The 14,362-nt window shown below is 39.8% G+C and overlaps 1 protein-coding gene and 1 long non-coding RNA gene across 5 annotated transcripts; both read left to right on the forward strand.

Moving 5' to 3' along the window:
- The first annotated feature begins 2,705 nt into the window (after positions 1-2,705).
- Positions 2,706-3,445, forward strand: LOC129595607 (uncharacterized). Its single transcript, XR_008691343.1, has 3 exons — positions 2,706-2,886; positions 2,986-3,114; positions 3,213-3,445. It is a non-coding gene; the product is annotated as an uncharacterized LOC129595607 (long non-coding RNA).
- Positions 3,446-5,031: 1,586 nt separating this feature from the next.
- Positions 5,032-14,320, forward strand: LOC129595606 (uncharacterized). Of its 4 annotated transcripts, XM_055492664.1 has the most exons (7): positions 12,138-12,211; positions 12,457-12,520; positions 12,595-12,638; positions 12,960-13,008; positions 13,116-13,237; positions 13,330-13,606; positions 13,818-14,320. In XM_055492664.1, the coding sequence occupies exons 4-7, from the start codon at positions 12,984-12,986 to the stop codon at positions 14,153-14,155; spliced, it is 762 nt and encodes a 253-aa protein (XP_055348639.1). In that variant the 5' UTR covers positions 12,138-12,211; positions 12,457-12,520; positions 12,595-12,638; positions 12,960-12,983; the 3' UTR covers positions 14,156-14,320. The 4 variants fall into 4 exon arrangements, with proteins under 4 accessions (XP_055348640.1, XP_055348639.1, XP_055348637.1 ...); XM_055492665.1 differs by lacking the exons at positions 12,138-12,211; positions 12,457-12,520; positions 12,595-12,638 and adding exons at positions 5,032-5,088; positions 5,770-5,837; XM_055492662.1 differs by lacking the exons at positions 12,138-12,211; positions 12,457-12,520; positions 12,595-12,638 and adding an exon at positions 12,735-12,904.
- Positions 14,321-14,362: the final 42 nt, after the last annotated feature.

Below are 14,362 nucleotides of genomic sequence, written 5' to 3' on the forward strand. Positions count from 1 at the left end.
CAAATGATCACCAGCATCATACACCAAGGCGCTTTCGATCACCGCCTAATCTGCACAGTAAACAGAGAGTAGTTTATAATCAGATTATTTTCACAGCAATAGCTACTGTACTTCGTCACCTTGCTCTTTGATTTCAAGATAATCGTCTTCGCAGCTTGTTTGCAGTCGACGATCGTTCCTGGACATTAACGGCGCGGTTCTTACCTAGAACCCCACAAAACGTTTCAGAATCCCAAAACCATGATCACATTTCTCAGCTATCAAACTATGGCTAATGAAACACAGCTAAGTTTGAAAGTAGGCGATCAACAATCTGGACACGGTTGATAATAACCTCAAGAATGCTTAGTAGGATCTGCGATCCCGGAAGTCCATAAATGTGCCATGTGCAATACAGTTCGGAAAAGTTGCTCTTTCGGTACTCTATCGTGATTGGTTCCTTTGTCAGTGTAATATTCCACCCACAGGAAACTGCAAAATGGTTTGCTTATATCTTTAATGCAGTTTCACCATCATCGTGTGAAACGGGACCATACCCAGTTACAGAACCTTTTGAATGATCTACACCACACCTGAATCGGACAAGGGCACGGCTGTAAAAAAACAACCATGTCATTATCTTAAGCGTCTTGCTAGTTAGTTACTGAATCCACAAACCTTGAATGGACATTTGAAAACCATCCCACACTTCTCGATCGCCATTGGTAATAAATGCAGCAAACTGCAAGGATAACTACATTTCCGTTCTATAGGATAACTACATTTCCGTTCTACATTTCCGTTAAGCAGGCAAAACACCAAAACTGTACCAGTTTGTTGACATTCGGGAACGGAATCCCATGCGGTCCGATCTCGCCTGTATACTGGATGCCAGAACCGATGCGGCTAAGGTTAGTTGAACTGCTTTCGATGGGTGGATCTGCAGCGCATTTGACTATTTAATTAACATTTGCGGTTCGGTTACCAGTTTTTGCATGCAGCCCATACCTGTTGACAAATACAGATAATCGACTGATGTGTTATACGAATAAACGAAAAATTTGCTGTACTCTTGCACAAAGAAAGTATCGGCGCCATCCAGCTGGAAGACAAAAGAATAAGTACCACGCTAGTAAATGAGCTGTATTACCTATATGGAGTACGTAACAGTGCCCTTTATAAAAAAAATTAAGGGCGACATCGACACTCATCGCCAAGGAAAGGTCAAAGGTGTACAGTGCAATAAAACGGCAAAATGTAAACTTTGTAAAGTATAATATACAGAAGTACTACAGAGTACAGGACACTACTGCGCTTGAGGTTAGCATGGCTGCCGCCATGGCATATCAGATATTTTTAAAAATATTTCTTGTGCCCTAATGTGATTCGTTTTTCTAACGTGACGTACCAGAAATTGGTATCCCTGGGGAGCAGACAAAATCCAGTTGCAGCGTAGTGTACGGTTAAACATGTATGGGAAGTTTGGAGTTGAAATAACGATTGGCACACCCGGCACGATTTTTTCGTCCGATCCACAAGTTCCTGAAAGTGAATAGCGCAACTTACTGCTATTTTGCGATAGTGTTTGTTTGTAGCTACATGGTAACATCTAAAAGAGAGACACTGTGAACAGTTGCATTCCGTACAATACCTGGTCTGAAGTCTTTGGACTTTAGGTTTCTACGAGCAGCATCCGTTAGACGGGCGAGATACAGCGAGAGGAATAAAGCAGTTCGTAAGATATTAATTTTGTTACCCATTTTAAATAATTAGAACATGTCCAGTATTTTGTTACTCTAATTACTGTAATTATTTTTAGCATCTAATAACAGCTTCATTCTCGTAATCGCAGCTGGCTGAACGCGGTTATTTTGCGCTGTTAAGAGTCATTGACCAATTTTCTTATCGGCTTGAGAGTAAGTAATTATTAGTTATCACTGGAAAACGCCTTAGATCCATCACGCAGAGAACTAGGGTAAGTAAAATGCTTATGGAATATGGTATAAAATCTGGGTTAATTATGCTTCTGTGAAAGGAGACACAATTTTTGCAACAAAGTGGACTGACTACGGCGCAAACTAGTTCCGGTGCACATTCACCGATAACCATGCCGGCGCCATGGATTCATTAGACTATCCATCAACCGGCTTCCAGCGGTCCTTGTAACTTGTAAGCAAGTACTTATCTGTACGTACCGGCGCTCTTCTCGTACAATAATTGGTTAGTTAGAAGAAATTTGAAAAGTATTAATTTCACGAGTAATTATTGAATCGCTTTTACTGTTAGTGAGGATGTTCAAATTGACAGTAATTATCTGAATCTGAATCTGTTGCAGTCTTGCAGATTACAAACGCATAAACTGTACTCATGCCAGTTACGCTCTTAAACACGATCTGCAGTACGGCATAAAATATGCCGTATTAGCGTCAGTTGATTATTAATAATTAAAATCAGGGCAGTGGTGTCCTTACGCCGCATCGCACCGGTCAATGACTTGTTGTGCTAGAAAAAAGCGGGGCTTTTTGACAACCAACACCGACCTCATCGTAAACTGTTATCGGTAGCTATGCTAATTATCAGTACTTTAGTATGCAACACAGAAAGCTCCAGTTTTGTACATGTTTTTATTGTCCAAAAACGCCATAAAAAGCGAAAAGCGATAAAGTAACCGATCACGGGGACAATTTCATATGCAGTCAGTAATTGCGTAGGAAAGAAAGCAGGCATTAAGTATTCCAAACAGTACCGTATTTCAAACAGTACCGTGACCTTTGGAAACACTCTTGGAGTACATATGTGTACTGCGCATTTATCTTTGCCGCGAAGCTGAAGCATGGCTAAGTTCACAATTTATGTTATGGCCGTGCTGTTTTTGTTGTCGGTGGTGCACTCGTACTTCCTACCGCAGTAAGTGGTATTCGCATGCATGATTACTGTGGGCATATAAATTATATCAAACAATGCAAAGTTAAATTATCGCCGATAAAACCCTCGACTTATCTTTAGCACCAAGGAAAAAGCAGAGTGCATAGCCCATGGCGAACAATGCCTTCACACTAGCCAGCGGCCGCCGGATGTGTGCTGCTCCGATTTTTGCCTACAACAATACGGTGAACCATTCGGCCGATGCGAAAAGTAAACTTCCTATAATTAAAACAACAGATTCTAGTGTTAAAACACTAGAATCTGTTGTTTTAGTGAATATTATTTACCGTTGTGTATGCCATTCCTAGTAAGCCTAACCCGTCCCGACCTGACGGATGTCTTGATGACGGCCAGGAATGCATCGAGGGGCACCACATTTATGTCTGTTGTTCACGCAAATGTGAACGTTACCCGGGGCAGACATTTGGCAAATGCGTGTACGAATTTTCATGGGGGTAGATTTTGTGAGACCAATTCACCGCTGATATTTCTTTACAACAGCCTGTGTACCTAGTTGCATGCTCCTTTAAGCCGCAATCAAAAGCACAGTAACGGTACAGTAATTGCCGTTTTTTATGTATAATTTGTGCGAATTGTGTTATAAATTAAAGACCGAGAAAAACCAAGTTTTAAGACTTGGCCCACTTTGTACCTATCTGTACAGTGCAAACCGTAGCCTAAATTAAAAATCGACGAATCTTGTGTGATAAAAGATAGTTACACGACTGAACGAATGGCTATCGATCCCGTTGCTGTTATAACCGCGTCAAGCGTAAGTCCGTTTCGCCGTAAAGCACCGGAGAAAAAAATCATGTTAATAAAGTCCAAAAAAGTGCAGTACGTATACAGAATCACAAGTCATGCCTTCAAAATAAAAAATGTGTTCCCAACAAGAGCGAAAGTTGTTTGGTTTGGCATGCTATTGCCACACTGCCGCGACATATCCATTTGTTTGAAATGGATCGGATTCAACCGTTCCTTTCTTTGAGCTTACCGCGGTTCTCGCAGCTCGTCACATTTTTTTACCATATTTGTTGCAGCATGATTGCATTTGAGGCGTTGTTATTGCAAATAAAATAAATATCTTCCAACCAATGATATTTCTAATATTTTCCAACTATCGATATTCGTATGCTGAGCCGGATGAACGTTAACGTTATCTAATCCACAAGTGTAGTATACCATCCTATTTTGGTACAGAGCATCTGTAGCCCCAAAATGCCGGGTCGAAACTTATAAGGCAGTCCGGCGCAGTGCTAGACGCCTTCACTGCGTTCAGCTTTTTGTTTTGCTTTCAAATCCAGTTCGTCAACGCATACTCGTACCATCCAATGTTTTCTTCTGTTAATCTTCTTCATTTTTTTCCAATGCCTGAACTGCTACAACGCAACCATGTCTTGCAGCAGTACTCGTAAAATATTCTACTTCTTTCTTATAATTCAGTCCACCGCTAATACGACAGCCGTCAAAAGGTAGCTGGAGAGATACAGTAGCTTACTTCGTCTACCATAACTATACGAACTTGTTAAAAACCTAACCATAAGTACTGTACATCATTATTCATTAGTAATTGTACACATCACGGATTTGAAGGATATGCACTCGTAGTAAAATGCAAATGTACAGTACAAGTATGCAAGTCCTGAATGTTGATTTTGGGTTACAATACGAGTAGTTACTGTTCTTACGATTAACACTGTACCTAACTCAAAATTAATGATAATCCATTTTTAGGTCGGGCGAAAAATGCATTTTAAATGACCGGTCATGTCGACAGAGTCAGGAGCCACCGTGTTGCAGCGGCTATTGTTTAATCAAAAGTGGCAACAAAATTGGCGTATGCAAAATGTAATATTAATCTGTGTACCACATCGGGATAATATAACGGACAGAGTAGATAATCGGAGTTACCCATTTTCTGTCCTTAATTAATTTGCTTGAATTAATGATTTGTTTGATCACGTCCATTAGGAGTTTAAACAACAAACACAAATAAAATAGAAACTATAGTAGCGCTTCTAAAATATAGCAAGTGAAGTGATATAAATACATTTTCTGTATATTACCTCGAATGGTTATCGATTAATGTGCGCTTTTTTGTGAACAGGAACGTTCCGGCGTTTAATTGTCCTCTAAACCAGCCATGTGTTTTCGAGGAAATGGAACATTCAGGCAGCCAGTCTCGTAAGTCCCGTGCATTTTTGGGTCTGCAAACTATTCAGTCCTCAAAACATATACCAGTCGGTGCATGTACATACAGTCTGTACAGTGTTTACATTAATTAGCAGTCGTTCATAAACCGCTAGTGGTAAAAACGTTGAAAATGTTTTTGTTTTTCCGAAAACCTCTTACAGTTCATAAGCCGAAATATGCGCAAAACGTCATGAGTACCTGCAGTTCGTTCTTGTGCTTTTCTCAGGTAACCTTTAATTTAGATGCTGCTAAACACAATGCTACGATCGTATTACATACTATCTGTACTTTGTTCTGCATTTTTACTGAAAAACATTCTGAGCGTCTTTTAATGCTAAAAGTTTTGTCTATTATACACTGTGACTGCGCCATCTGCATTATGTACTAATCGGGTGGAGTAAATGTTTTCACTGGATTTAAAACATCATCGTTTACGTACAGATGTGCTGCGATCCATAAAGCTTAATATGAACCAGGTGTGATGCCGCGTAAGAAGCGGAAATTAATCATCAATTTATGCGATGTTTCTTGAAATGTAAAACAGTTAGCCAAAAAGTATCTGTGGGCAAAAAAGTATCTGTGGGCTATCTTTACCTTGGTTATGACCTTTTTGCCCGCAATCAGTACAATACACGAATAGTACTTACTAATTGGCTTATTTCAATTTTACAGTTAGCGTGTCACCAGTTATTGCCATCGTATTCATTGCGGTGCTATGGAGGTGGGCCATGTGAAAGATGGTACGGATTTAAGAATATTTTCAGAATCTATTTCTGTACGTGCAGCGTGTTCCGGTGCAACTTCATGCAGGAGCCGTTTGAAATTTGTATTTAAACGTCAATATTTCCTTCAAACAGTGTTGTGCACTGTGGCGATGTGGTTGTAAAGTGGGGCCAGGGTCAAAAAGAGGGAGGGAAAATTAAAGGGAGGGTTTTTTTGCGGTCGAAAAGAGGGAGGCAAAACTAAAGGAAGGGATTTTGTGTGGTCAGAAAAGGAAGGGAATTTGAGCGATCCTAAAATTTGAAGTTGCTCAGAGCGAGCAAAACAGAATTTCCATGCACTACCTCCGGAAGCGGTTGTAAGATCTAGATATACTGGTAATCTTCCACTTTACACACAAAATCATGTCACATTTTCTCAGCATGCTTGAGATTGGATGCTATATGTTACCGGTGAAATGTTTTTTTATGTTTAAACTACATTTAATTCATTTTGTAATCAAGTACGCGAGCAAAGCGAGGCTTTTATTTTATCAAGAGGATGGGCGAAGCGAACCCACGTTTCTTCTTGGTGACATTTGAGTTTCTGTAAAGGAGAGTGCCCATAACTTTAGGGTCGCCGACGATTTTCTTTGTGATTCCTATGCGACACAACATGGTGAGTCGAACTGAAATACATGGTGACCTTAAACATGGATCCCCGAGATCGCCGCCAGAACTTCCGCTACCATGGTAACATGCCTAAATATTTCTAAATATTTCCAGATATTTCCAAATATTTCCAAATATTATTCTAGGAAAGTGCACCGCTGTAGACTAGCACTAGAAGACCGAAGCAAAGCTAGATATTTAACTAATCCAAGAACGTTGCAGTCAAGTTTATTGCATAAGTATAAGTTTTAATGTGCACACTGCAGAGTTAAGAGTTGCCAAAATGTAATGAATCTGGATGTACCTATGCGGAAACACACAGCACGGCTAGATGTGTTTTAGGATATGCGTTTTAGCTGCTCTCATTCACGTTTTCTTTCCTGGGTCGTCTTCTGTTTTACTGACTGCAATAGAAAAAAATTGAAATACTTGTTCAATGGCCAAACCGGTCCAAATCTTAACGCGTAAAAATCCGGCGTAAATTTGGAATCTGATCGTCAAACTAAGACAATATATCGAGAATTAGGGTGCAAATTACGAAATCAATTTTACGTATAAAACATGGAAATTACATATATGACTTATCTGTAGATGCAGAATTTATTCGAAAAAAAATATAAAAACCAGATTCTGATTTAAAAATTAATTGAATGCTTAACTATCAAAGTGAGATTTCTTTTTAGACCTTTTTAGAAAGTACAATCTTTCATTTTAAAAAATTTAAAGGACACAAATTGCTTCTAATATCTAGAGGAATTTCAGTATTTAAGCATGTAACTACAACGAATGTTTAGGAATTTTAGTTTGCAGTGACTTTTTCGCTTTTTATATATATACAAAGCTATTTCGCCGTTTTTTTTATCCAACATCTCCTCCTACAGCGTTCGACGGTAATTTTCGCGCCATAGCTTAATAAACGCCTAAAATCATGTAGTTTGTCTCAACGCCTTTCGTTTTTCGATCTTTTCGTTATCCGAATTACGAAAGAGGAACAAAACGAATTTCTCTGATTGGCTGGTCATTAGAAATTAACATTAGGATTGGCGGAGATGCGGAAGTTATCGAACCAAAACCGCTGACTAATAACACATAAGTAGTACAATACTTTATGTGCCATATGTACCAGTATGCGGCATAATACCGCGCGGCTGAATTGTAAAATATTTCGGAAATGTAAAAAATGCGGAAAGGCGTAGTTTAACGGGGAACCTCTGATACAACTGCAAAGCGAAATTTTGTACAATGCTTAAAACAATCATGTAGTTTGTCTCAAAGGGTTCGTTTTTCAGTTTTTTTCTTCTCCGCGTTACGATACGGGTTCGAAACGAATTTTTGATTTCATTGGCGAAAAGAAGAAAAGGATAACTGTACCTTAACGGGCAAGGTACATACAAAAACTAACATAAGTATTATTAAAAAGAAAGGAACTTGATGAGCACAATAAACATCCCTGTAGTCCGCAAATTCCCGACAGAGCCAGAAATCTTTAAAATCTATGTGAGCACACTTAAATTTTGGAAAGAGGGGGGTAGTGACTATTTTGTTATTTTCGTACTGGATTGCATTGTGAAAGTTTTGAATGTCCAGCGACTAATCTACTGTTGATTTTATTGTGGCGTGCGTGTGTCAGTTAGGCGAATTTGTAAATGATAGTGAACATTTTTTTGGGACAATCGAGAGTCGGAGACATCGCGCGAAGCGCGAAGCTGACGATGCTGTTTGCCCAGAAAACGTTAGAAATTCAATCGAAATAGGTTATTTACCAGAAACATATTTTGGTTTGTTAAATTTAATGAAAATTTGTAGTTTGTGAGGTCTCAGGATTTATCTTGTCTTTCTTGGTCTGGTTAGAATGCTTATGACTCCAACGCTATCTGTTTCTGATTTCAGTAATAACGAAATCTGGAAAGGGAGAGTGTACCGGTAGGTAACTGTATCCATCAGAGCGACAGAATACCCACGTACTAAAGCATGTATACTAAGTGCAGCAGTCAACTTATACTCAGTGATATATCGTTAGAGTACTCTGAAGATGCCCTTACGGCCGTACTGTTAAAAAACATGATCTGGAAAAGGAATAAGAACAAACGCAGCTTCAACAGAAATGTTTCGCAATAATATTATTGCGACGGAGATGAAATTACGCGACCGGGATAAAATGGATTATTAATAATCCATTTTATCCCGGTCGCGTAAGACTTTCTTTTAAATTTGTATGGAAACCCGCTGCCAGAAAAGCCGGTTAGAATATGTATTCCTAAACGAAAAGGTCGTTCTCGAGAATTACGAAAAGGTCATTCTCGGAAAAAACATAGTTCATGGTAGTTAAAATTATAGACATCACCAGGCCGCCTAACTCCATGTACGTACTCGCATAGCCTACTCCAAGCGGAGACTCGACAATAAGCCGTTATTTTGCGTACAAGAAACGAACGTGCGAGAAACGTGTATTTTGTGTAGAGCACTAGAATTCATTCTGTTAATTCATGGCAAACTCATTTATATAATATTTAGATGATAGTAAACTACATAGTGTACAAGCTTGTCCGGTAATTTCTGTCGTAGAGGTACAGATAGCACATATTTACCGCTGGAGTTTGCGCTATAGCGATTGCCACTACACTACGTTTGGCGTAACACGCAAATTTGTGTATCTCGCTGTTTTGAACCGGCAGAAATTACCGGACACGCTTGTACAAGCGCATTAAAGAAGGTGAACACGTGAGCGCGCTTTCGTATTTTCGAAAGCAGCATAGACTTGCTTAAGGAAATTCAAGCAGATTTGCTGTTGTAATGGTTCATCGTGCCAATAAGTAATAACTGTGAGGATCGGCCACAATCCTGTGCATAAAACTAGATCTTCGTGAGCAGGAAACAGCATTGTAACTGCGGAAGTAACGGAACAACTGCACAGATGCGCATATACGGATGTAGCGCAACTTCTGTCAAAAATGCGGTTGGACTAAATACGTTCACCAGCAAATGTGCACATTGTGGGAGAAGGCAATACGAATGTATACCGATTGGCGTTTAAGCTATTCTTCACCGCGCATTTTCTATTTGCGTAGTTTAGTTTGTAATAAAATGAAATGATTAGAACCTGCTAAATTACAGAGAAGAGGGAAGTATTGGTAATTTTTAAGCACAAGTTCTAATCTAGATGAGCACATGGCCCTCTATGTGAGCACATTTTGTGCTATGTGAGCACAAGTTTTCAGGCCCTGATTCCCGACTGGAAGATATAATTTCCGATAGTGTTCTTGACGGTGAGACAGTGGGTAAGGGACTTTCGCCGGTCAGATAGAAGTACAGGGATTTTTGCCGGTCAGATAAAAGTACAGGAATTTTCGCCGGCCAGATAGAAGTACAGGGATTGTCGCCGGTCTGATGGAAGCACAGAATTTTTTGCCAGTCAGATAGTAGTGATTTTCGCCGGCCAGATAGAACTACAGGGATTTTCGCCGGTAAGATAGACATTTTCGCAGGCCAGATAGAAGTACAGGAATTTTTGCCGGTCTGATGGAAGTACAGGAATTTTCGCCAGTCAGATAGAACTACAGGGATTTTACAGAGATTTTCTGCGGTCAGATAGAGTACAGGGATTTTCGCCGGCCAGATAGAAGTACAGGGATTTTCGCCGGTAAGATAGAGATTTTCGCCGGCCAGATAGTACTATAGGGATTTTCGCAGGCCAGATAAAAGTACAGGGATTTTCGCCGGTCAGATAGAGTACAGAAATTTTTTGCTAATAGATAGAAATTTTTTGCTAATATGTTATTTGGCTCAACCTTCTTTGTAGACGAAGGTTTTAGCGATGGCACTTCCATAAACAGAAGCATATGTATACACGTTCCGTTATAGTTAACGGAACGTGTATAATCCAAAATAAACCGCTTTTCCGATCAGTTAAATTCCGTTTCCTAAATCTTTATAAAACTACCACATTTCTTTCATCATTACTGAAAATTCCCAACCGAGGCTGGAGGCCGAGGTTGAGCTTGTATTTATAATCATCGCACAGTTATGGTAATAAAGAAAGGAACACGCTATATTAATCACAACAGCAAAATTTCATTTTTAGTTTTAGGTAAGAATGATCCATTAACGATTTTTGTATTAAGTAAAATGTTGCGAGAAGTAAATCAAAGTTCATTTAGCAATTAGAATTATTTTATACACCAAGATTTGGAAGGGAAAATAATGGAAACTTGGGATATTTGCTAATAATATTTATTTTAATGCGCATGTATTGCATTTCACTTTAATTTCGGCATTGTATACCGGGAGACAAAATTTGATGGAAATCCTTTTTTTTCAAAATTGGGCTTCTGATGTCGTGCTGATGGAACCTGACAAAATTTATAAAAAAAATCCAAGCCATTAAAAACCCATGTGAGACTGGTTTTGCGCGAAAGTTTTGAAAAATAACTCAATAACCCAAAAATATCCGTTAATACCAAATAACTTTCTATTGAGAGTTCGGACAGTTAGAGTAGGCTATTTAAAGATTTAGGTATGTTATGAGTACTTCCGTTCGACTTAGCACGTGAAACTGCATAACGTGCATATATACAGTGGAAGCCCTGGCGGCGACCTTGGGGACCCAGGTTCGAGGTCACCGGGTATTTTTGTTCGACTCACCATGCTGAGTCGTATAGGAATCACAAAGAAAATAGTCGGCGACCCAAAAGTCACTCCGCGACCCGAAGGTTATGGGCACTCTCCGTTACAGATCAAATGCCATCAATAAGAAACGTGAGTTCGCCTCGCCCGTCCTCTTGATAAAAGAAAAGCTTGCTTTGCTCGCGGGCTTGATTACAAAACGAACTAAATGTAGTTTGAACTTTGAACATAAAAACGTTCCAACGATTCCATATAGCACCCAATCTCAAGCATGCTGAGAAAATATGACATGATTTGGTGTGAAGTGGGAAATCACCATTGTTCTTTGTATCTAGATCTTACAACAGCTTCCGGAGGTAGTGCTTGGAAATTCTGTTTTGCTCGCTCTAAACAGCTTCAAATTTTAGGATCGCTCAAATTCCCTTCCTTTTCTGACCACTCAAAATCCCTTCCTTTATTTTTCCCTCCCTCTTTTTGACCCTGGCCGTAAAGTGGAGCGATCGTGTCTGTTGCTCTCGATGTTTTTCCTAACGTTTTATAATCATGACTTCATCAGAACGAGATCAGATTTGCCCGCTTCTCAACCGGCGCAAAACGTTGAGCCTTATGTTATCCAAACCATACGATGGTGGTTACTAAGCCCCGAGAAAAACGGTGGACCATACGATAGTAACGTGTTCGTACGGAAACTTTTCTCTATAAGCGGTTTTGTACTAGAATGCCGCACTTCCGTTGTTCTGTTGTAACTCGCCGAATCCATCCAAGCATTTACTGTACAAAGGTTTCTTTGACAGAATAGAATATATATACTATACAAAAAGACAGTAGTGTAGAAAAAATAAAGGCATCAAAAACCTGCACTATGTTAGGCGATTTCCCACTTGAAATAACCAGTTGCTCACAGATGATTGATCTGCATTCTGCACTGTAATGTTGCAAAATGTACTCGTAGTACACGACAAAGGTGAGATATGAACACATCACATATGAGTAGCAAGAATCTACTTCATTTTGCTGTCACTGCCGCACTGGCGTTTAGCAATCTGCGTATTACTATCCACTATCTGTATCTGCATATTATTATGTGCATATTACTCTGCATATTCCCTTGCCGACGCTATGTAAGTATTTGTTTGGTGATTTTCCTGTAACCGGAAATAAAGCAGTACTTATGGATAAGTTATTGGTAACGTGCATATTAAACCGGCGCGATATCTCACAGGTCGCGAGCCCCTTTTTAGCTCTGTCACACTCTTTGAGCGTTTGAAGTATAAGTTGACAATATAAACACCAAACCGGTGTATGGAAGTCACTAGAAGATAATGCTTACTATTGTACGATGTCACAATGCGTTTACAATCCCAAGGAAACCCTCGGGCACTATGAATGAGCGGTCGGGCTATTGTCGCCAAGCATTTTCCGAACCTTCGGTATGTGCGAACAATAATTTTTTCCAGTCCCTTTTACTTTTCCGTTATCGGTCTTTTTATGATTTATTTAATAGCTGGATTTTTGTCTCGGGGCATGCACTGTCACTTGATCGAAATGGTGAGTTCGATCCACGTGCAGTCTAGGGTAGAAATTGAACAATATAATAAAAGAACGAGAAACTTTTCAAAGTTTCATTAAGTTATCTGTGTGCGTGAGCGCTAGCCGTGAGTCATCTCGGTCATGCCAGGTGCACGTTGTCCGATCTTCCAGAGACAAATTCGAGGATTATAAAATTTAGTACCGTAGCCAGCAACAATATCAGTCATCGATCGCGACTCATATTACAATTACAGTACAATTACGTATTCGCATCACGACTGTGTGTAAGTTGACCTGTAGATATACAGATTTGTTAACATTGGTTGTCGTCCATTCTAGGAAGCGTAACCATAGGTCTACATCATGCTGCTGTGGATATTATCTTCCAGTAAGTTTCCGATTAAGTGATACATAATAATACTGTTAAACGAAATGGTCGCGCTAACGATCGGAGATAGATTAATTGTGCTGCAATTGAATCAGCCGTTTTTGCAGTTCTTTTACTGATTCCTCCTGGCTTTACGAAAGAGCTCTCGGACACCGCAAAACCCAACAAAACATGTAAGCCAGTTCCCAATACAATTCGGCCATCGTATAACAAACCAGAGATTTCCCAGGTACCTCGATCAGTGCGCTTATTTTACTGCGTTCACCTTGACCGGCAGCTGCAATCAGTAAGGTCACTATTGAATATGTGCCTCATTGACAGTTCATTATCGGACACACCTGGTATCCGTACCTGCTGTATGACAGCAAAAACGACACCAACCCCTTTTTCCTCAATGCAGAAATCCACTACGAAAGCCTTGGCCGCGGCAATGAGCCGACGCGGAATTCGCCGGCGGACATTGTCATTCAGGAGGAAACGTACTTTGATGTCAACGGGACATGCAGTGACCTTTTGGAGATTTCCTGGTTGACAAACGACGGACGCCAGATAGGACCCGTGTTTGATGTCACATCAAATAACACCCTTAGCGTCAACTGTATGTACTGTATATTATTTCTCCAAATCTGAATTATTTTTTATTGCCATTTTATCCCGGCTGTATATATGAAATTTTTACACAGCTACGGATGTAAATACGAGTATTACAAATTGCGAAATGCACAACTATGCAATTACATTATTTTGAAAGCAATAAATAATAACGTTTCTACATTAACTGCAAATTGCAATCATGCCTGAATTTGCAGCTTTCGATGATTCGGTGTTGTGGAAAACCGACCTGAAGACCTTTATCATGTTCCACAACTGTGACACTCGGAATTCAGTAACCGGAAACTGCGACAGAGTATTCATCTATGTCCATACGACATCAAAACCCCACATGCTGACCGACGCTACCAAGCAGACAGTGACCACCGCCGTTGAAAAAGTGCTGCAACCATACTGTCTCGGTCTAACCCATTTTTCGGTGTATAAATGGGATGACAACCTGGAAGTGTGTCCGCCAAGTGACCCCGAGAACCATCCGGATGCTTTTAAGATCTTTGTCGACAATTATAAATTACTGGCCGAGAAACCGGCTTAAATTCTGGGGCCTAATGCAAAAGGTCGTGTTGAATTTTCGAGGGTAAACGATCCTAAGTTCTTGACACTTGTGTAATCTGTACTGCCTTCCGAGAGTTCAGTATAAAAGTTATACTAGCGATTCTGATAACTATTGACTGATGGTGCATGATGTCAAAATTGCAAAATGAGCAATAAAAATTAATGTTCTACACTGTTCTAAACCCAA

Source organism: Paramacrobiotus metropolitanus, unplaced genomic scaffold (genome assembly GCF_019649055.1).
Source record: "Paramacrobiotus metropolitanus isolate TYO unplaced genomic scaffold, Prichtersi_v1.0 Parri_scaffold0000080, whole genome shotgun sequence".
Classification (NCBI taxonomy): Eukaryota; Metazoa; Tardigrada; class Eutardigrada; order Parachela; family Macrobiotidae; genus Paramacrobiotus; species Paramacrobiotus metropolitanus.

Excerpts from the sequence above, each read along its gene's own strand:
- LOC129595606 (XM_055492665.1), top strand. The coding sequence starts at position 12,984 with ATGCTGCTGTGGATATTATCTTCCA. Across the intron at positions 13,009-13,115 it reads GCTGTGGATATTATCTTCCA|TTCTTTTACTGATTCCTCCT; the intron begins GTAAGTTTCCGA and ends CCGTTTTTGCAG. Across the intron at positions 13,238-13,329 it reads ACAAACCAGAGATTTCCCAG|TTCATTATCGGACACACCTG; the intron begins GTACCTCGATCA and ends CCTCATTGACAG.